General features: G+C 42.3%; 1 protein-coding gene across 2 annotated transcripts in view; it reads right to left on the bottom strand.

The window, feature by feature from the left end:
- LOC125122642 (ubiquinol-cytochrome-c reductase complex assembly factor 1) overlaps positions 1-22,234 on the bottom strand; it is a 115,007-nt gene that overhangs the window by 4,653 nt on the left and 88,120 nt on the right. The window contains exon 8 of one of the 2 annotated variants that reach the window (XM_047771234.1): positions 8,799-8,876. The exons of the other annotated variant lie outside the window; for it this stretch is intronic. Within the exon in view, the coding sequence (XP_047627190.1) occupies positions 8,799-8,876 (78 nt within the window). The remainder of the gene's footprint in view (positions 1-8,798; positions 8,877-22,234) is intronic. 2 annotated transcript variants of the gene reach the window in all.

The raw sequence follows: 22,234 nt of genomic DNA, 5'->3' as shown, positions 1-22,234 counted from the left end.
CTATATATAGTTTTCTAAGGTACCTTCATACTGTTTTTCATAGTGGTTGTATATTTTTACTTTGTATTATGGCATATTAGGAATTTATACAAAAGCCTGGAGATAAGCAAAGTGACACTGTTTTTTGCTTTAGGCTCTTTTTTGGTCTTTTTAGGGCCTCACCCGTGGCATCCAACCCATTCATTTTATACAGAGGAAGAATGTGGGACCCAGAGGGGCCAAGAGACTGGATAATAAGGTTGATGCCGAGCTGCAGCGGATGTCTGATGGACCCTCCTGGGCCATGCTCCCCCTACTGCACTGTCCAGGATCAGGCAACACTTGAGAGGCCAAGAAAAGAAATGGTAACAGCAGTGCTTACACTGCTGTCCACAAGAAATGGGCTTAGAGTATTTTTAGTGTGTATATGTATGTATGTATACATATTTTTTTTTCTTTTTGGCCACACCCATGGATGGCATAAGGAAGTTCCTGGCCCAGCAATCAACCCCATGCCAATGCAACAACCCGAGCAACAGCAGTGACAACATTGGACCCTTAACCTGCTGCACCACAACAAAACTCTGTGTATACTTTTTTCTCAGGAACAGAATTGAGTGTGGATTGTGCCTTCTCTCCTGGTTGGAGGACACACATCTGCAAGGCAGCAAGCTCTTTAGGGAAGCGAGCCCGGTACCTTGGCCTCACTGTTGCCCAGCACTGAGCTGGCTATGGCTGGCTCAACCTCTCCCTAAGTGAGAAATGGGCTGTTCGGCAGCACTGCCATGGGCAGAGGGAGTACTCAGAGCCTGTGTGGGTGCTGAACACTGTCTGGCTGGGCACAGAGGAGTAAGAGCTCTGTTGGGAGGCCCAAATATCACAGAGACCTGAGTCATGGACTAGGGCCACATTCTAGCCTGGAGCTCTAGGGAGGGAGAAGGTAGGGTTCTTGCTTCCTGGGCAAGGGTAACTAAAGGGAAAGGCCTTGAGAAGAGCTCTGTCCAGGTGCCAAGGTGGTATGTGGAACCAAAGTGCTGACTGGGGCTTGGAAGTCAGAAGGCTGGATCAGGTCGTAGCCCTGCCACTACCAAGCTCAGAGATGGGGAGCAATTTACCACACCGCGTCTCAACCCTCTCATCTATGAAACAGTTTAAAATGCCTGCCCTAGGGAGTTCCCAGCGTGGCTCAGCAGTGATGAACCCGACTAGGATCCATGAGGATGTGAGTTCGATCCCTGGCCTGGCTCAGTGGGTTGGGGATCTGGTATTGCCATGAGCTGTGGTGTAGGTCACAGATGCTGCTCGGATCCTGCAGTGCTGTGGCTGTGGCAGAAGCCAGTAGCTCTGATTTAATCCCTAGCCTGGGAACTTCCACCTGCTATGGATGTGGCCCTAAAAAGCAAAGCAAAAAAAAAAAAAAAAAAAAAAGCCTGCCCTATTTACATCATCTTAGCATTATAAGAGGTAACATAAAGGTATTTTGTTAAGTGTAACATGTCAGGTACAAAGGTTAAGAGCTTGTTTTGGCATGCAACTGTGAATATAGTTGAAACAACACTGGGATCTAGGGAACAAACCACCTGAGTTCAAATGGCAGCTCTGTCATTTAATAGCTGTGTGGCCTTTGGAGAACTACTAGCCCTTCCTGAGCCTCAGTTTCTCCTAACCTAAACAACATAAGAATACCTATTTCACAGAGCTGTGAGAATGAAGAGATGATGGCCATTACAGGCTAAGTGGTAAATCATTGCACAAAGGCCCAGGATCACTTTATTCGATGTCATGTTGTGGGCTGGCCTCCAGGGCACTGCGGTACTTGAGGTCTGGCTTGAAGTCTGTTGCCAGGAAGGGCCATGTCCAGTATGGGGTACTGACAGTTTGCTGGAAAAACATTACCCCTGTCCCAAATGTCCCTCCTAAATGCCCCTCCAATTCCACAGCTTAAGAGACTATCCTGGCACAATGGCTGAGTCAGGAAAACCAGCTTCCTCTGGCAGATGGGGAAGGAGCCAAGGACAAGCTCAGGCACATCACCGTTCTCCAAGCTATTTGCTAACACAACAGCCTGCCTGTGTCTGAAGTGCCCTGGGCACATGCCGGAGTGCTGCTGGCAGCGACTCATATGTGCTACACAAGAAGGAATAGGAGTGGGAGGGAGGGTTATGAGGACTTAGAAAATGAGCCCAGAGCACAGGAAAGCAAAAGCCTTGGGAGCCACAAATAGGCTTGGCAATGGGTGAGATGGCTGGGAAGGGGCAAGTCTGTAATCAGGCAGGAGGCAAAGGATGGCTCAGGACACAGATTAACAGTGATAACAACCTGACTGTTCCTGACTGTCAAGTTCCTTCACACACCTGGCTCCCATGACTACCTATGGCAGGAAGAACAGATATTATTACCCTCACTGGAAAGATAAGCACACTGAGGCTTAGAGCTTCTCTGGCTACCTGGGGGTAGGATTAGAACCAGAATGCATGGTGAGGTCGAAGGATGGTGCTTGACTAGCTCTGGTTAGGAGGCAGTACCTGGCACAGAATGAGAGTGCAATATGAAGGGCTGAATAAATCCACAAGCCAATTCAGCCTTCTCTCCACCATACTGCTAGTAAATCAGTGAAAACAAACGGGAGACTGGTCTGAGAGATGAAGCAGCAAAGAAAAAAGGGTACCTAGGAGCCGAAATTTAGTTTGTACAGCAATTTCCCCATAATCTACTAGGACGCCTACTTGTTTTTCCTCACGATACAAAAAAAAAAAAAAAGCATCCTTCAGGAAATTAAGACATGTCTAGAGTAACTGAGAGGAAGCCAAAGGGACTGTCCTGGCCCTACAGAACCCTGGTTATAATTAAGGGTTTAAAGTGGTAGAGTCTCAAGGAGGTACCACTTCACATCAGTCAGAATGGCCATGATTAATAAATCTACAGATAACAAATGCTAGAGAAGGTGTGGAGAAAGGGAGCCCTCCTACACTGTTGGTGGGAATATAAACCAGAACAACCACTATGGAAAACAGTATGGAAGTTCCTCAGAAAACTAAATATAGAACTACCATACGATCCAGCAACCCCACTCCTGGGCATATATCCACACGAAACTATAATTGAAAAAGAGACATGCACCCGTATGTTCATGGCAGCACTATTCACAATAGCCAAGACACAGAAACAGCCTAAATGCCCACTGATAGATGAAAGAATGTGAAGGAGTTCTCATCGTGGCTTAGTGGTTAATGAACCCGACTAGTAACCATGAGGATGTGGGTTCAATCCCGGGCCTTGCTCAGTGGGTTAAGGATCCAGTGTTGCTGTGAGCTGTGGTTTAGGTCGCAGACACTGCTAGGATCCCACGATGCTGTGGCTGTGGCACATGCAGGCAGCTACAGTTCCGATTTAGCCCCTAGACTGGGAGCCTCCATATGCTGTGGGTGCGGTCCTAAAAGAGACAGACAGACAGACAGACAAACAGACACAGACACACACACACACACACAGAAGATGTGATACATATATACATTGGAATACTACTCAGCCATAAAAAGGATGAAACAATGCCATTTGCAGCAACATGGACACAACTAGAGATTTTCATACTAAGTGAAGTAAGTCAGAAAGAGAAAGACAAATACCATACCATATCATTTATGTGTGGAATCTAAAATATTGCATAAATGAACCTAACTAAAAAATAGAAACAGACTCACAGACATAGAGAACAGACTTATGGTTACCAATAGGGGAAGGGGAGAGAGTGGGATGGACTGGGAGTTTGGGGTTAGTAGATCCAAACTATTACTTTTATTTATTTTTTTATTTTTTTGTCTTTTTGCTATTTCTTGGGCCGCTCCCACAGCATATGGAGGTTCCCAGGCTAGGGGTCAAATCGGAGCTGTAGCCGCCGGCCTACGCCAGAGCCACAGCAACGCAGGATCCGAGCCACGTCTGCAACCTACACCACAGCTCACGGCAACGCCGGATCGTTAACCCACTGAGCAAGGGCAGGGACTGAACCCGCAACCTCATGGTTCCTAGTCGGATTCGTTAACCACTGCGCCACAACAGGAACTCCACAAACTATTACTTTTAGAATGGATGGGCAATGAGGTCCTACTGTATAGCACAAGGAACTATATTCAGTCTCTTGAGATGGACTATGATGGAAGATAACATAAGAGAGGGAATGTATATGTGTGCATGTGTATGTGTATGTGAATGTATATGATACAGTCACTCCGCTATACAGCAGGAAATGGCACAACACTGTAAATCAACTATACTTCAATAAAACTTTAAAAAATGAAAAAAAAAAAAAAAAGTGGTAGAGTCTCACTCAGTGAAGGCTGATTTGACACCACAATGCGCTTAGCATGATGCTAAGTACACAGAATGACAGTGATATGGTCACAGCTCACAGGCAGCTTGCAATCTAGTTGAACGGACAAAGCTAGTATACATCAAAGAACAGCACAGATTAAATCCTGGAGAAAGAAGTTCCTATCGTGGCACAGCGGAAACAAATCTGACTAGTAACCATGAGGTTGTGCGTTCCATTCTTGGCCTCACTCAGTGGGTTAAGGATCTGGCACTGCCTTGAGCTGTGGTGTAGGTCGCAGGCACGGCTCAGATCCTGATGTGATTAAGGCAGGCAGATGGAGCTCCGATTCAACCCCTAGCTTGGGAACTTTCATATGCCGCAGGTGCGGCCCTAAAAGAGAAAAAAAAAAAAGTTTGGAGTTACAACTGTGGCTCAGCAGAAACAAATCTGACTAGCATCCATAAAGACACAGGTTCGATCCCTGGACTCACTCAGTGGATTAAGGATCTGGCGTTGCCATGAGCTGTGGTATACAGTTTGCTCAGATCCTGAGTTACTATGGCTGTGGTGAAGGCTGGCAGCTACAGCTCAGATTTGACCCCTAGCCTGGGAACCTCCATATGCCATGGGTGCAGCCCTAAAAAGACAAAAAAAAAAAAAAAAAAAAAAGGAGTTCCAATCATGGCTTAGCAGAAACAAACCTGACTAGTATCCATGAAGACTCAGGTTGATCCCTGGTCTTGCTCAGTGAGTTAAGGATCCAAGCATTGCCGTGGTGTAGGTTGCAGACGTGGCTTGGATCTGGCGTTGCTGTGGCTGTGGCTGGCAGCTACAGCTCGATTTGACCCCTAGCCTGGGAACCACCATTTGCCGTGGGTGCGGCCCTAAAATGACTAAATAAATAAATAAATAAATCCTGGAGAATGAGCAAACGCCAATCTGTACAGGGTGACTCTGAGGAATAGTCAACACATGGTTGGCTCCTCACTCCTCATACTTAGCTTCTGTGACAGCTCTTCAGAGACCTTACCAGTCCACACTAAGCACATCCCCCTGTTACTCTCTATCACTGCGCTCTACACATAATTAGGTATTTATTTGCTTATTGACTTGTTTACTACTGCCTCCCAATTAAAAGATAAGTTCTGCTGAGAATAGAATCAGATTATGTCTTTTTTTTTTTTTTTTTTTTTGCTTTTTAGGGCCACACCTGCAGCATATGGAGGTTCCCAGGCTAGGCGTCCAAACGGAGCTGTAGCTGCTGGCCTACGCCACAGCCACAGCAATGTGGGATCCGGGCCTATACCATGGCTCATGGCAACGTTGGATCCTTAACCGACTGAGCAAGTCCAGGGATTGAACCCGCAACCTCATGGTTCCTAGTTGGATTCATTTCCTCTGTGCCACAACGGGAACTCCCAGACTATGTTTGTCTTATTTATCAATATATTCCCAGTGCATCGCACGTGGCAGGCACTTAATAAATACCTATTAAATGGATGGATAGATGCTAAGATTCAGAGTGAAAAACACAGACCTAGAGAAGTCAGGAAAAGCTTTGTGGAGAAGGGAGCCTTAAGAATGGAGACTATTTTGGAGTTCCCGTCGTGGCGCAGTGGTTAACGAATCCGACTAGGAACCATGAGGTTGCGGGTTCGGTCCCTGCCCTTGCTCAGTGGGTTAACGATCTGGCGTTGCCGTGAGCTGTGGTGTAGGTTGCAGACGCGGCTCGGATCCTGCGTTGCTGTGGCTCTGGCATAGGCCGGTGGCTACAGCTCCGATTCAACCCCTAGCCTGGGAACCTCCATATGCCGCGGGAGCGGCCCAAGAAATAGCAACAACAACAACAACAACAACAACAAAAAGACAAAAAGACAAAAAAAAAAAAGAATGGAGACTATTTGGAAAGCTACAGGACATTTATCAAGAGAGAATATCAGTTCACTAAACATATACAAAGAGAGTGCTTACAAAGTGCCAGGCCCTGAAAACTCAGATCCAAGGCTGACTCAGCTACTGGGCCCCACCTTCTTCTCCAGGACAGCCCCAATCAGACAGGGCATATCTGTAGGGCGGTGAGGTAGAGGGTCTCACGCAGAAAGAAGGCTACACAACGGAGGGCAATGGGAGATAAAGGTGGATAGGATATGTCACAAATGGGGACAGTTTACAGAAGGCCTGGGAGTAACACGAAGGAATTTGAACCTAATGTAGCAGAAAACAGCAAAGTCCCAAAAGTGCACAATCCAAGCAAGATTCTAGGAAAAGGGTGCCACAGAATAGCACTGTCCAATCGAACTTTCTGTGACGGTGGAAATGTTCTAGAGCTGCACTGTCCAATACAGCAGCCCCAGCCACACACAATTATATGAGCACCAGTGTGACTGAAGAACTGAATTTTCAATTTTCATGAACTTAAATCAAAATAATCATGTGTGGCTAGTATTGGCCAGCACAGCTCTAGAACCTTGTGACTCTCTCCTGGTGTGGTTGCTGCACCCCATTACTTGCAGCTTGTTGGCAATGCAGAATCACAAGCCTCACCCTGGACTTGCTGGGTCTGAATGTGATTTTTACCTAAGTCTCCAGATGATCTGCATGCACATTTTAAAACAGAGAAACTGTTCTAGAACTAAACATTAAAATTACTTGGGGAATTTTTACAACTACAGATGCCCACTTATATTAATTATATCAGAACCTTTGGAGGGAGGGCCCCAAATAATGGTATTTCTAAAGCATCCCAGGTAATGAGTACATTTCCTAAACTTTCCCACTCTGAAAATTCACCTGGGTGCTTGTTGAAATACAGGCCCTACCTCTACTGAACTGGGATCTTTAGTGCAGTGCTTGATAACTAGATTTAAAAAGCACCCCAGATGGCTCCTGTGCTCCGGTATGTTTGAAAAATGGCTCTGCCAAGATGGACTGGGATGGGAGGACAGAAGAGTTCAGAACAACTGAGCCATCTGCAATAATGTCTGCAGGCAAACACTAACAGAAAGAAAATGATATTTCTTCAATTCTAAGCCTCATTCTTTTTTATACTGTAAGGTGTCTGAAATCAGGATGTATCCAAGTTAACAGTTGATAAATAGATTTAAGCAGTGTTTCTCAATTCCCATCCCACTCCCACAAAGCTCATGTTAAATTAATGTATGTGGTATGCAATCTTAATTGCTCTCTTACAATTGAGGATTAAAGCTGAGGAAACTTCAATCTCAACTAGTCCTATGACCCTCAGCAAATATTTAACTTAGCTCATATCCTGGTTTTAACTATTATCTTCAGGCTGATAACATTTCCTCTAGCCTGAACTCTAGTTTCTTTCTTTTTTTTTTTTTTTTGCTTTTTAGGGCCACACCTGTGGCATATGGAGATTCCCAGGCTAGGGGTTCAATCAGAGCTACGGGGGCTGGCCTACACCACACCAATGCAGGATCCAAGCCTCGTCTGTGATCTACACCACAGCTCATGGCAACGCTGGATCTTTAAGCCAATGAGCAAGGCCAAGGATCAAACCCGCAACCTCATGGTTCCTAGTTGGATTCACCTCTGCTGCACCACAACGGGAATTCTTCTAGTTTCTTATTTTCATCCTTTACTCATTCCTTCCCTTCCTCACTCTTCACCCACCATGTGCCAAGCACCATGCTAGGCAAGAGAAATACAAACACAGTGCTCCAAGTGCTGTGGAGTCAGGAAGGCCAGGAGGAGTTGAGCCCATTTCCCAAAAGGGATGCCACTCAAATGTATATTTGTAATTAAAAATGGTAAAACTTATGCTATTTAAATTTTACAATTAAAAATGTAAAACATTTAAATTTTACAATTAAAAAGAGATCGATCTAAATGTTCTGATACAAGATACCCAAGATATACTTCTCTGTGAAAAAAGCAAGTTGCAGAATAGTAAATGTAGTGTAACTCTCATTTGTATAAAGGAAATAAATATACAGGTGCTTGTATGTGCACAGGTAACATCTGTAAGGACACCCAGCACACTGTTAACAAGGTTCTCCTCTCGGGCAGGGAATTGGGCAGGAGGGGGAAAAGACTTTCTATTTTCTCCTTCAACCATTTACACACAGTTTCATGAGTTTTTAAAATAAGTATGTATTGTTGTTTTTTAATCATTAAAGCCCCCAAAGGTGTGTGAATTGTCTGGCAGACCGTGCTGCTGAGGTGAGCATGTCTTCCTCTCTCTGGAGGCATGAGAGGCTGAGACAGTGACTGATTTGCCTTCGTCCCTCCATTCAGCACTCAATACATGCTGATTAGCTGAATGATCTGACAGTAGTATATATAGTGCTTTCTTTTTCAAGTACTAGGCAAACTGCTGGGCACACTCATTCCAGTTGCTGAGTCAACGAAGATGAAGAAATAAATACTAAACCATAATGGCAAGCAGTGACAATGGTCCCTGACGCCTCTCTCAGAGATTCTCATCAAAAGCCTTTGTTGGGGGAGGCCACTGTTCTGCCTAAGGCTTAATGAATAATCTTACCTCATCATAGCCCAAGATTGCTGCATAGAAATTATTTGTCATAAGCATCATGTTCTTCTTCAGGATGTAGGAATTAACCTACAGAAACAAAATGACAAAAGCAAAAGTATAAAAGAAAGGAAAAAACCCAAAAGTATGATTATCAGCTCTTAGCTGTCAAAGACACTTAGCAGAACAGAGAGAGGGTCCCTAACAGATTAAACTGCCAGTCCATCCTAATTTCCCTGATCTGTCAGGATTCTCCCCAATTTGACAACTTCTTTTAGATTTTGGTCCCAAGTTATACAAAGCAGTAACTCAGTTTTATGAACTGAGCCCAAACTACACATCAGGCTTTGTGCTAGATCTTATGACCACAAAGTAAGCGAAACGTTTCTTGACTGCAGGAGCGAACAGTTTAGTAAAAACAGACATGTAAAAAATAATCACGTTGCAATGTGTTGCCTCAAATTCTATCCCCAAAGTGGTGAGTGATAATGAATTTTAGTACAAATGCTCTGGGAGGGTGCTGGGAAGAGCTCTCTAGGAGGTAATGTTTAAGTGGACCTCTGAGGAAGAGGAGTCTGATGAGAGAGTCGGGGGAGGAAAGAGACATTCTGGACACAAGGAATCAGTTGCACAAAGGTGCAGAGGCAGGAAAGAAAACAGGGAGAGCCAGGGAGGACGAATGGATGGGAACACTGGAAAGGTAGGTTAGAAGCAGGTTAGGAAATGTCTTAAGGGCTACTCAAAGGGGCTTGTTGGAGTGAAGGACAAAAGAAGGAAGTGGTCAGAGGTGGGAAGAGGAGGAAGAGAGGCAGGGCTGTGAAGAAATGGAGGAGAAAGGTGGACCCCTGAGGCTGTGGAGGAGGGGAGAATAAGATGGGCTAAAGTGTAAGGCTGTTAATTTAACATACGTTGTAGCAATGCAGTGCCAGTGAGACTGTTGAGACTCGGTTAGAACTCCTCTCAGAGAAGAGCCAGGTGTGCCTTCAGAACTTAGAGTGCAGTTTATGGCATCTTCAACTGCATAAAACTTTGACCTCTAAGAATATGCTTAAGGAAAAGGGTCCATGTTTCATTCCTCCCCGGGATCCTAGTAGAAAACCTTGTATAATGTGTAATACATAGAAAGGATTCACTGACCACTAAAACGGACAAGTTTTAGAAACAACCCAACGTCATTTGGAACTTCACACGAAAAATAAGATTTGTGCTTAATAACCATGAACACTGCCCACAATCATCTCCGTTTACTGAGTACCTGTTATGGGCCAGGTTCTTTATGGACATCATCTCCTCTGTCACCAGAACTTAAGTAGATATGCTACAGTCACGTTTTTATAGACACGGAAAAACTGAAACTCAGAGAGGTGAAGTGACTTGCTCTAGATCCCACAGCAAATTAGTGATAAAGCTGAGATTAGCATCCAGGTCAGTTTGAATCCAAAGTCCATGTTCCTGACATTCCATCAGGCTCTCGCCTCCAGGAAGATATTTTACTTTGGATCATAAATCAAATACTGAATGATTTCATCCTGGGCTTCATAACTGGTCTCTGAAGAAGGGCAGATAAGAATAGTGAAAGGATCTGGATTTGGTCAGAAAACATGTTGAAGTCATAATTCTGCTGTATAGGATGCAATCTTGGGCAAGTTAAGTAATCTGAGTCTATATTCTTGTCTTTTTTTTTTCTTTTTCTTTTTATGGCTGCACCTGTAGCATATAGCAGTTCATGGGCTAGGGGTTGAACTGCAGCTACAGCTGTTGGCCTATGCCACAGCCACAACATGGGATCCAAGCCGAGTCTGCAACCTACACCACAACTCATGGCTATGCTGGACCCTTAACCCACTGACCCAGGCCAGGGATCAAACCTGCATCCTCATGGATACTGGTTGGGTTCTTAACCCGCTGAGCCACAAGGGAACTCCCTATGTTCTTATCTTTTAAATGCCCTACAAAGAGAGCTGACCTGAAGAGCAAATGAATTAGCATGCATTCTGCTTCTATTCTGTTTTATTCTATTCTATTCTCCTTCCCTCCTTCCTTTCTTCCTTCTTTCCTTCCTTCCTTCCTTCCACAATGTATGCCGAAAGCCTTGGCAAGCTGCAAAGTGCTCTGCAAATGCAAAAGGAATTATGAGTAATACCTTCTGGTTTGTTTATATAAAACTAAACCCAGCTCCAATACTTTATAGTCATGGACAATTTTCAAAAAGGAAGAGAGAATTGTGAGGCTCAAGACTGGAAAATGTGAGATTGGATGCAGTGGTTTTGCAATCCATGACCTTTCCCACCTCACCTTCACCCCAGGCCAAAATAGCCATCCGTCCTTTGTGTTCCCAGAGCTCTCTGCCCACCCTTCTCTTGGGGGCACAACTTAGTTTAGGGTTGCTTTTGTACCTGTCTCTCCCACTAGTCTGTGAGCTGCTCAAAGGTCACAAGGAATTCTGATTAACCTTAGCAACCCCAGCACCTAGGCCAGGGCGTGGCCAGAGCAGGGTTTCAGACTGGCATGCTGATGATCGAATCCTCACAAGGGCTTGAGTGCCACAAAATGGCATCCTTCTGTTTGATGCTTTTTTTTTTTTTTTTTTGCTGCCGAGTACCTTCCATGTTTCTGAAATTTCAGAAATGCCAAACTTCTCACTGTACCATCTTCCAGAATGGGCTAATAAGGTAAAGGAAGAGTCAAGAAACAAACCAGAGTTAGAGTTAATTCCTCTGTAATGAGAGGATGGGATGACTACCCAGACTTGTTGATGTCCGTTTGGGAGCTCTCCCTACACTCATACTAGCTATTCTCCTAACTGTGCAAGAAGAACCACAGCCATAAAGAGATGACATTAGAGAGGTCAAGCCAAAGGCAGCATCTCTCAGGGGTAATCATTTGCTGCACCTGCTTGGCAGAGCTGGTTTACATGTTGCTGATATCAAACCAGTAAGCTTCAGAGCTGGAAGAGCCCTCAGCCATCACCTAGCTCATCCCTTTGGAGGAAGGATGAACTGAGACTCAAACACATCAAGTGTCAGAGCCAGAGTTAGAACCTGTTTTGGGAGGAGTGCTTTCCCTACTTCACCATGTGCAGGACATTTCCAGAGGCCACCCCCACATGCATCTGCAAATTTCAGTTCTTGCTTTCCAACAAGGTTTATTTACACACAAACATACTTTCTCCTCTTGGGATGCACCTGCATTTGGCTGGCTAGTGCCCAGGAAGAATGGAGAGAAGAAGCAGAATTCCTTATTAGCAGGATCCTCTGCCTCCTGGTCCTGAATTCTAACTCCAGTGACCTGTAGGCTGCCTCCTCACCTCTAGCTGAGTGACGGCAAGCTGCCACAGCTAGGAATGGTTTTCAGATATCATCATCCAGGCTGGATTAGATCATGAAAAGGGCCCTTCCTGGAAGAGAGTGGAAGCTCTATCAGTACAGACACATGATCTGTAGGCAACAGGTGAGGGTAAGTGAGAGCAGCTTCCTGAACCACTGGACTCGCCCTGAAGGGCCCTCCTAGCCAGCCCAGCAGCTGAGGGGAGCTGGATAGGCCCTCTGGTGAACCTCTGTTGGGATTTTATTCCCTCACACTTCTGTTTGCTGGTGTGCAGGTTCTGTGTCTGCACTGCCAGACCACTCCATAGGGAGAACCCTGCCCGTGAGTACATAGATGGACAAACCAGATGAGAAACCTTCTCTAGTTAGTGTTGGGTTGTTCTCTTATTAAACTCTTATCCTTTCCATAATGCTTTGCTTTTTATAAAAACCCATACATATAGCACCACCACAAGGAAAAGGTTCCTTTTATATCAGTTACTCATATTTTCCCATTTATTTAAGCTATTAAAATTCATGCAGATATTTTATAAGCCATCAGGATTTGGTGACTGGTATTACTGAATGTTTAATAATAAACTAAACAGAAGAAATCAGAGGGTTAAATGATGACTGCAATTCCTGTAATGACTTAATTAAATTTTTATTGAGTACATAAACTATGATGTCATTTCTAGCCAACCATGGGTCTGCTTTCCTAGCATGTCACAGGGTGGGAGCACTCAATAGGAGGCTAGGCTAAATGAGCAGCAAGTCTCAGCTGAAATGGGGAGGGGAGCAAGGCTCATGTAACACACTCAATAAATTATCCGTTCATTTTTAAACAAAGTCCATGAGTTATAATATATTTGCCATGCACTTTTTATGACATAATAAAAATGTTACCTTAAGGATTACTTAACACATACTACAAATGTTATAGCAGAGGCAGGCACAAGGGGCAAAGAAAACAAACATGAGCAGGCCAGGGACGGGTCCTGGAGTTTACGTCCCAGGGGGAACAGCAGAGTATATTAAAAAAGGGAATGCAAAGATGGGGGAGAGGGGGATGCAAGAGTTCAGGGTTACTAATCAGCAGATTAATGAATGAGACAACCAGAAGGAACCCCAGTAAAGCAGTAATGAATCTTGCAAGGCACATGTTTAATTAGTGTAGTATTCTCAAGGAAGAATATTTGCTTTAAAGATATGCCAGTTCATTTGAGGCTATTTCACTGCCCGCCTTCCCCTTTTCCCATTGCTACTCTTAAAGACGTTTATGTGACTGCTTAACAGAGCAACCCGAATATGTGGAAGGAGGGACTGATGGAGGATCAAGTTTAAACTCCTCCATGAGTTCTACAAGCTTCTTCGTGATCTGTTCTTGGTTGTCCTTCCTGTCTCCCCACTTTTATCTTACCTTCAGTCAGAGTAAACTGTGTGTAATTTCCACACACATGTCATGCTCTCCTATAGCTCTGAAGCATACTGCTGCCAGGAATCCGTCTCCCTTCTTTATCCACTGGGATGCTAACTCCTCCTTATCCTCTAAGACTTAGCTTACAAATTGTTTCTTCTGAAAAGCCTCCTCTCTCCCCAGACTACAGGTCCTACAAAGTGATTCAGAAAAAGGTCCCATAATTCTCTGTTTACCATGTGCCAAGAACTATGCTAAGAGAGTTATACACATACGAGCTCACTTAATGCTTCCCAGAGACTCTACAAGATAGGTTTTATTACTATCCCCACTTTGGAGAAGAGGAAACTGATGTTTGGGAAGGTTAAGGTTATACAGCTAGGAAATAGTGGGTCAAGATGAGACTACAGAGCAGTTGACTCCAATGCTTATCTCTGTCAGAACAAATACCATACACAATGTGGCTGCCCTCTTGTATGGCCAATGCCTCAGGTTACCCGTAGAGGCAGGGCTAAATGTTAACATGGTCTTGCTAAACACAACTCGGGTATTTCCAATTCCAATGGTAGCTAGAGATGGGCTACCAGATGAGTCATCAATAGCCAATTACTAATACATCAGACATCCCTAGTGTAAGCTAAGCCTCACTGCTGGATAAACTGGGGGGGGGGGGGTGTAGTTATGATGTAGAAGGGGAGAATGGAAGAAGGTTGGTATGGGCAACATGAGAACTGATAAGCATGAAGGTAAGAATAAACTTTAAGGCTGTGGAGACAAAGCTGCTACTGGTAGCAGGCTAATACAAAAATTTGTTGGAATGAATGATAAAGGGTGACTAGAGTTGCTGACTAAAGCATAAGGAATATATCAAATTTACCATAACAAAGTACAAAAAGGTGGCAGGGCAGGTTTTAGTTGTCTTTCTAGTGGTTAGTAGTGACATCCTCAACACTTTGAAATATCAACAGCATGAGCACAGTCATTGCACAGTAACAGGCTAATGTGCACTGAACATCAGCAAGTCTATTTAAATTTAATGTTAGAAATGAGCTCACTGTGCAATATTATGTGAAATACATAGATACAGGTGAAAGCAGAGAGAAGGGCACATGGAGAGACCAAATCTACATGTGTGCAGGTAACTCACTTACCTGCATTATGACTAAAAGATCTAGGGAGGATCTTTTTAGCAAAGATCACAAGATGTAACAGATAAGACTCTGCGTGTGCATATGCGAATGTGTGCACGCACATGTGCACACATGTATGCATTAGGCAGGCCCAAAAAGAACTGTGTTAAAACCAAGAAGAAAAGAAAATATGAAAAGATAGACAATCTTTTTCCTTCTTGAAAAAATGATGTCAACATTTGAGTAAATCATGTTCCTGATGTGATGAAAAGCCAAGCTAAACAAGGCATGAGATAATCCTTACATCTCATTTTAATACGTCACTTCAAACTTAACACACTAAGGAGGCTTGCTACATTGAATCTCCTCCTAAAATATTCTTCCTTATGTTTACTTATTTATTTGTTTTTAAAGTCCCAGTTTTACTGCTTGGTATCTGATTATTCAAGATCTACATAGCCTGATAATGTCCTGAAAAAGAAGGTACACAGCTTTCAATTACTTAACCTTAAGTTTCTGAATGGTTACTGGACCCTTTTCCCTAGGCTTGGAAAAGAGCAAAACAAGAGATGGCTGTTTTTGGAAATTACAGTCATTTACCCTCTTGACAAGTCATTTAAATACACCAGTAAGCCCATAATCACCTTGAAAAGAAGCTCATGAGGTGCATTAAGTTCCTAGGAAGATCACACTATCATGCCGTTTTAATTTTCCTTCATGTCAAGACATACAGATAAGAGGGAGATAGCTATAACCTATTCTGATTTCTGAAGTGTTTGATTGTATACCATAGGGCAAGTCTCATGAACACTCCAGAGGTGTTGACAGTGGCTTCAAAGAGGGGCTGTTTTAACAGAACTGATGGCACAAAGTCTGAAAGGAAGCAATACCAGAGGGGTCTCCAATGAAAATCTGTACTGCTAATAATTACGAAAGTGGTGGCAGTAATGGTGAATATACATCACATTTGATTTGATAATGTTTTCATGCATGATTTTATTTGTGTGCCTCACAACCATAATAACTTTGTCCTCCAAGAGCTCATAGCCTAACTGGTGCTCCAATTCTATAAACAAGGAAACAGAAGCTCGAAAATGTTAAGTAATTTGCCGCAAAGTTACACCCTGATGTGTGCTAGCAGTGCTGGAACTTTTATCTCAGACAGCTGGTACCTAGTAGCTGGTACCTCTAGTATTTTCTCTACACAGTCACAGCTTACTGCTTCTGATAAGTCATATCAGATGGAGAATTGGAGTTCCCTGGTGGGCTAGGGATTAAGGATCTGGTGTTGTCACTGCTGTTGCTGCTGTGGCACAGGTTCAATCCCTGACCCAGGAACTTCTGCATGCAGTGTGGCCAAACCAAAAAAAAAAAAAAAGAATCACAGAAGCAAAAAGCTAAAATAGTTGATTTTAGTAATTTGGAAAACAAAAAATGGAAATGACTTTAAAGTACTGAAAATTCACTAACACCTATCCTTCTGAAACTATTTCAAAAAATTGCAGAGGAAGGGACACTCCCAAACTCATTCTATGAGGCCACCATCACCCTGATACAAAAGCCAGACAAAGAAAATTATAGGCCAATTTCACTGATGAACATAGATGCAAAAATCCTCAACAAAATACTAGCAAACCAAATCCAACAATACATGAAAAGGATTGCACATCATGACCAAGTGGGATTTATCCCAGGGATGCAAGGATTCTTCAATATTTGCAAATCAATCAGTGTGATACACATTAACAAACTGAAGAATAAAAACCATATGATCCTGTCAACAGATGCAGAAAAAGCCTTTGACAAAATCCAACACACCCATTTCTGATAAAAACCCTTCAGAAAGTGGGCATAATGGGAACCTACCTCAACATAATAAAGGCCATATATGACAAACCCACAGCGAACATCATTTCCAATGGTGAAAAGCTGAAAGAATTCCTGCTGAGATTAGGAACAAGACAAGGATGTCCATTCTCACCACTACTCTTCAACATAGTTTTGGAAGTCCTGGCCACGGCAATCAGAGAAGTAAAATAAAAGGAATCCAAATTGCAAAGGAAGAAGTAAAACTATCACTGTTTGCAGATGATATGATACTACACCTAGAGAATCTTAAAGACTCTACCAGAATAGACTCTATCTATTCATCAATGAATTTGGCAAAGTCACAGGATACAAAATTAATACACAGAAATTGACTGCATTTCTATATACTAACAATGAAAGATCAGAAAAAGAAATTAGGGAAGCAATTCCATTTACTATCACATCAAAAAGAATACAATACTTAGGAATAAACCTATCTAAAGAGACAAAAGACCTATACTCTGAAAACTATAAGACACCAAGGAAAGAAATCAAAGATGACACAAAGAGATGGAAAGACATACCACGCTCTTGGACTGGAAGAATAAATTTATCAAAATGACTATACTACCCAAGGCAATCTACAGATTCAATGCAATCCCTATCAAATTACCAAGGACATTTTTCACAGAATTCAAACAAAATATTTTAAAGTTTGTTTGGAAGCACAAAAGACCAGAATAGCCAAAGACATCCTGAAAAAGAAAAATGGAGCTGGAGGAATCAGCCTCCCAGACTTCAGACTATACTACAAGGTAATAATCATCAAAACTGTATGGTACTGGCACAAAGACAGAAATATAGATCAGTGGAACAGGACAGAAAGCCCAGAATTAAACCCACGCACCTACAGTCAACTAATCTATGACAAAGGAGGCAAGAATATATGATGAAGAAAAGACAGCCCCTTCAATAAGTGGTGCTGGGAAAATTGGACAGCCACATGTAAAAGAATGAAATAGATCACTTCCTAACACCATACACAAAAATACACTCAAAGACCTAGATATAAAACCAGACACTATAAAACTCTTAGAGGAAAACACAGGCCAAACACTCTCTGACATGAACAACAGCAACATTTTCTCAGACCCACCTCCTAGAGTAAGGACAATAAAAACAAAAATAAACAAATGGGACTTAATTAAACTTAAAAGTTTCTGAACAGCAAAGGAAACCCTACACAAAACAAAAAGACAACCCACAGGAAGGGAGAAAATATTTGCAAACGAATCAACTAACAAGGGATTAATCTCCAAAATTTATAAACACCTTCTGCAGCTCATTCCAAAAATACAAACAAACCCATCAAAAAAGGGCAGAAGATCTATACAGACAATTCTTCAAAGACATACAGATAGCCAAAAAAACACATGAATAGAAGTTCAACATCACTAACTATTAGAGAAATGCAAATCAAAACCACTAAGTACCACCTTAACATCAGCCAGAATGGGCATCAGCAAAAAGTCTACAAACAGTAAGTGCTGGAGAGGGTGTAGAGAAAAGGGAACCCTATTACACTGTTGGTGAGAATGTAAATTGGTGCAACCACTGTGGAAAACAGTATGGAGATTCCTCAGAAAACTAAAAATAGAATTACCATTTGATCCAGCAATCCCACTCCTGGGCATCTATCCAGAGAAAACCATGACTCGAAAAGATAAATGTACTCCAATGTTCATTGCAGCACTACATACAATAGCCAAGACATGGAAACAGCCTAAATGTCCATCGACAGAGGGAGGAGTGGATCAAGAAGACGTGGTACATATACACAAAGGAATATTACTCAGCCATTAAAAGGAACGAAATAATGGCATTTGCAGCAACATGGGTGGGCCTAGAAATTTCCATGCTAAGAGAAGTCAGTCAGACAATGAGACACCAACATCTAATGCTATCACTTACATGTGGAATCTAAACAAAGGACACAATGAACTTCTTTTGCAGAACAGATACTGACTCACAGACTTTGAAAAACTTATGGTTTCCAAAAGAGGCAGGTTGGGGGTGGGGGGATGCACTGAGGGTTTGGGATGGAAATGCTATAACATTTGGTTGTGATGATCGTTGTACAACCATAAATGTAATAAAATTCACTGAGTGATAACAAATAAAAATTAAAAAATAAAGTGTTGAAAAATCATCCTAGAAACAAAATGAAATTCAGCAAGATCAAATGCAAAGTAGCATATGTAGACCTAAATAAATAAACAAATAAAAGGATGAAGGAAGGGCCTAACTAGGTAGTCATAATTAAGACCTAGGAAAATAATCCCTGATCATGAGCTGATAAATGAGAAACGCAAAAAGGTAATAATAAATGGACATATAAAAAGAAACACAATATACAAAGGTCATAAAGCTTTCTTTCCTCTATTAGTGTAATAGTCAAGAGTCTTTGTTTTAGCTACAGTACTTAAAAGAGTATGAAGAAACCAGAGAAATTTCAATGAAGAATGTCAGATGGGAATGACCACATTGGGTTTGCACTGGTCACAAGCCAGGACAGCAGGTTTTATGGCCAACAAAAACACTCAGAGGCCATTTCATGGGTTGGCTTGGTTGCTTACACCATCAACCTCAATGGATCAGTAGATCTTGGAAGTATTCTAATTTTGTCTGAGGTGAAAATCACTCTCTCTGAATCCCTTCCTTAGAAAGCCTTCCTACTTGCTCCCAACTCCAGATGAGTTAGTAGGCTGCTTATCCTGGAACCTTGTCCCCCCACACAGAAACAGTCTAATCAGATTCTTGTTTCTGAGTAGAAACATCTAAAGATAAAAGATAGCTAAAACTGGATCATCCCAAAGAGACCACCAAATTCCTATTACTAACCCTAGGGTCCCTGACCTTCCTCGTATCTTTCCTTCCTAAGGCCTCTTTTCCATTCTGGGAGCCTTAGTTAGCCTCCAATAAATTCCTTTGTCTGCTTAAATTAGCTGTAGTGTCTGTGACGTGCAATCAGTGAATATAGTGTCATTTATCAACTCAATAAAACTTCTCCATAATGATATAACATTAGTTAAAATTTGTCAAATGCCTACCATGAGCAACTGTATTAAAAACTTTGTGTTATCTCTTTAATCTTCACAATAATCCTAAAAAGGAAGTGTTACTGTCCTCATTTTATAGAAAAAGAATCACTTCGTTTTCTGTGAAGTCTTTCAAGCTCTCCTAAGCTTGCTGCTTTTTCCTTCACGTGGTTTTTAATATTTACACCAGGAAGACTTACTGTGTTATTTTAATAATCTGTTTACAAGTTGCTCCCTCAACTCACACTGCATTAGACTGTGAGCTCCTTGAGGGCAAAGACCACACAATACTCAGCAAGTGTCTGTAGAATGAATCAATGTAATATTTCCTGTCATAGTTATCTCTTATATTATTGATGCCATGCACTTGTACAAATCGTAAGAAGCTCCCTGAACAACTGTGTATACATGCTCCTGCTGTTTTCAAACACAACTCTACTCTAGCCTGAGGAGGCCCAACTTCTGTCCTTTCAGTCTGTCTTCACATGGCCTCTGAAACTCCACACCCCTCTCAAAGCAATCCCTTCCACTGAAACAAGTTTCAAGATCATTTCTAGTTCCACTGCTACCATCTGCTAGAGTTCTAGATTTGGAGTCAAAATACATACGCAAGCAGTTTAAGGTAAAAAGGAGAGATTCTCATTGAAAAGAAGAGCTTCGCGACTGTCAGGATAAGAAAATGAAGTTGGCAATGGAAGTTTTCCTCTCACTGGTCAGTCTAACAAAATAATAGCCAAGACTCTCTGACGTGAACAGATTACACATTAACAGACCTTTGATCCTTGACTGCTCTGTAACAAATGCTATGGAAGACTTTCTAAGAAGTGCTTTTCTGCTTATATTTCCAAGTTTAAGAAAGGACTGATGCCCTGCAAATAAGTGCCAATACATTAAAGTTTAAATCAGGCTTTGGCTTTCTGTCATTAAACATAAGATTTAGAAAGTTGAAAACAGTTTAATTTATTAGGGGTCACTAGTGGCCAATAAGCAAGATAGAACTAATCAGCAAGACAATTATCTGAAGTACAAACAAAGGATAATTCCATTAACACCTACTAGGATGGCTATAATTAAAAAAAAAAAAAAGGAAAATAACAAGCATTGGTGAGGATATAGAAAAACTGCAACCTTCATGCACTGCTAGTGGGAATGTAAAATAGTACAGCCACTATGGAAATTTGTACGGTGATTTCTCAAAAGGTTAAACATAAGGAGTTCCTGCCATGGCGCAGCAGAAACAAACTGACTAGGAGCCATGAGGTTTCAGGTTCGATCCTTGGCCTCGCCTCAGTGGGTTAAGGATCTGGTGTTGCTGTGAGCTGTGGTGTAGGTCGAGGACATGGCTCAGATCCTGAATTGCTGTGGCTGTAATGTAGGCTGGCAGCTGTAGCTATGATTAGACCCCTAGCCTGGGAACCTCCATATGCCGCGGGTACGGCCCTAAAAAGCAGAAAAAAAAAAAAAAAGATTACACATAGAACTATTCTATGACCCAGTAATTCCACTCCTAAGTATATATTCAAAAGAACTGAAAGGTGAGACTGGAACAGATATTTGTATACTAATGTTCATATCAGCATTATTTATAGTAGCCAAAAGATAGAAACAAAGTGTCATTAACAGATGAAGAGATAAACAATACGTGGTATAAACATTCAAGGGAATATTTATTCAGTCCTAAAAAGGAACGAAATTTTGATATTTAAAGAGTTCTAAGCACAGCTGCGTAGACAGATTTGCCATTGTTGTTTTACTTAAGTATAGTTGATTTAGAAAGTTGTGTTTCAGGTGTACAGCAAAACGATACATACAAAGTATAGCAAAGAACATATATATATATTTTCAGATTCTTTCCCATTGTAGGTTATTATAAGACATTAAATATAGTTCCCAGCACTATTGGACAATTTTTTTTTGTCTTTTTGCCTTTTCTTGGGCCGCTCCCATGGCATATGGAGGTTCCCAGGCTAGGGGCTGAATTGGAGCTGTAGCTGCCAGCCTACGCCAGAGCCACAGCAACGCAGGATCCGAGCCGCGTCTGCAACCTACACCACAGCTCACGGCAACGCCAGATCCTTAACCCACTGAGCAAGGGCAGGGATTGAACCCGAAACCTCATGGTTCCTAGTCGGATACGTTAACCACTGCGCCACGACAGGAACTCCTGGACAAATTTGTTTTTTAAAAGTACAAACCATTCTTCCTCTTTCTGACATCTCTCCTTGCCGTCACAATGGTGTGCATGAATGCCCTGGCTGATGCCCTCAGGAACATCAACACTGCCAAAAGGAGAGGCCAACGCCAGGTTCTTATTAGGCCATGCCCCAAAGTCATCGTCAGGTTTCTAACTGTAATGATGAAGCATGGTTACATTGGCGAATTTGAAATCATTGATGATCCTAGAGCTGGGAAAATTGTTGTGAACCTCACAGGCAGACTAAATAGGTATGGAATTATCAGCCCCAGGTTTGATGTGCAACTCAAAGATCTAGAAAAATGGCAGAATAACCTGCTCCCATCCCATCAGTTTGGGTTCATTGTACTTACAACCTCACTCAGCTGGCATCATGGACCATGAAAAAGCAAGAGGAAAACACACAGGAGGGAAAATCCTTGGAATCTTTTTCTAGGGATGTAATACATACATGCAAATGAAAAGTACAAACCATAAAGTTGAGTGAAGGACCAG

The sequence above is a fragment of the Phacochoerus africanus genome, chromosome 3, assembly GCF_016906955.1.
Source record: "Phacochoerus africanus isolate WHEZ1 chromosome 3, ROS_Pafr_v1, whole genome shotgun sequence".
Taxonomy (NCBI): Eukaryota; Metazoa; Chordata; class Mammalia; order Artiodactyla; family Suidae; genus Phacochoerus; species Phacochoerus africanus.
The sequence above is the reverse complement of the archived record's forward strand: the minus strand, read 5'-3'. Positions and strand labels throughout refer to the sequence as shown.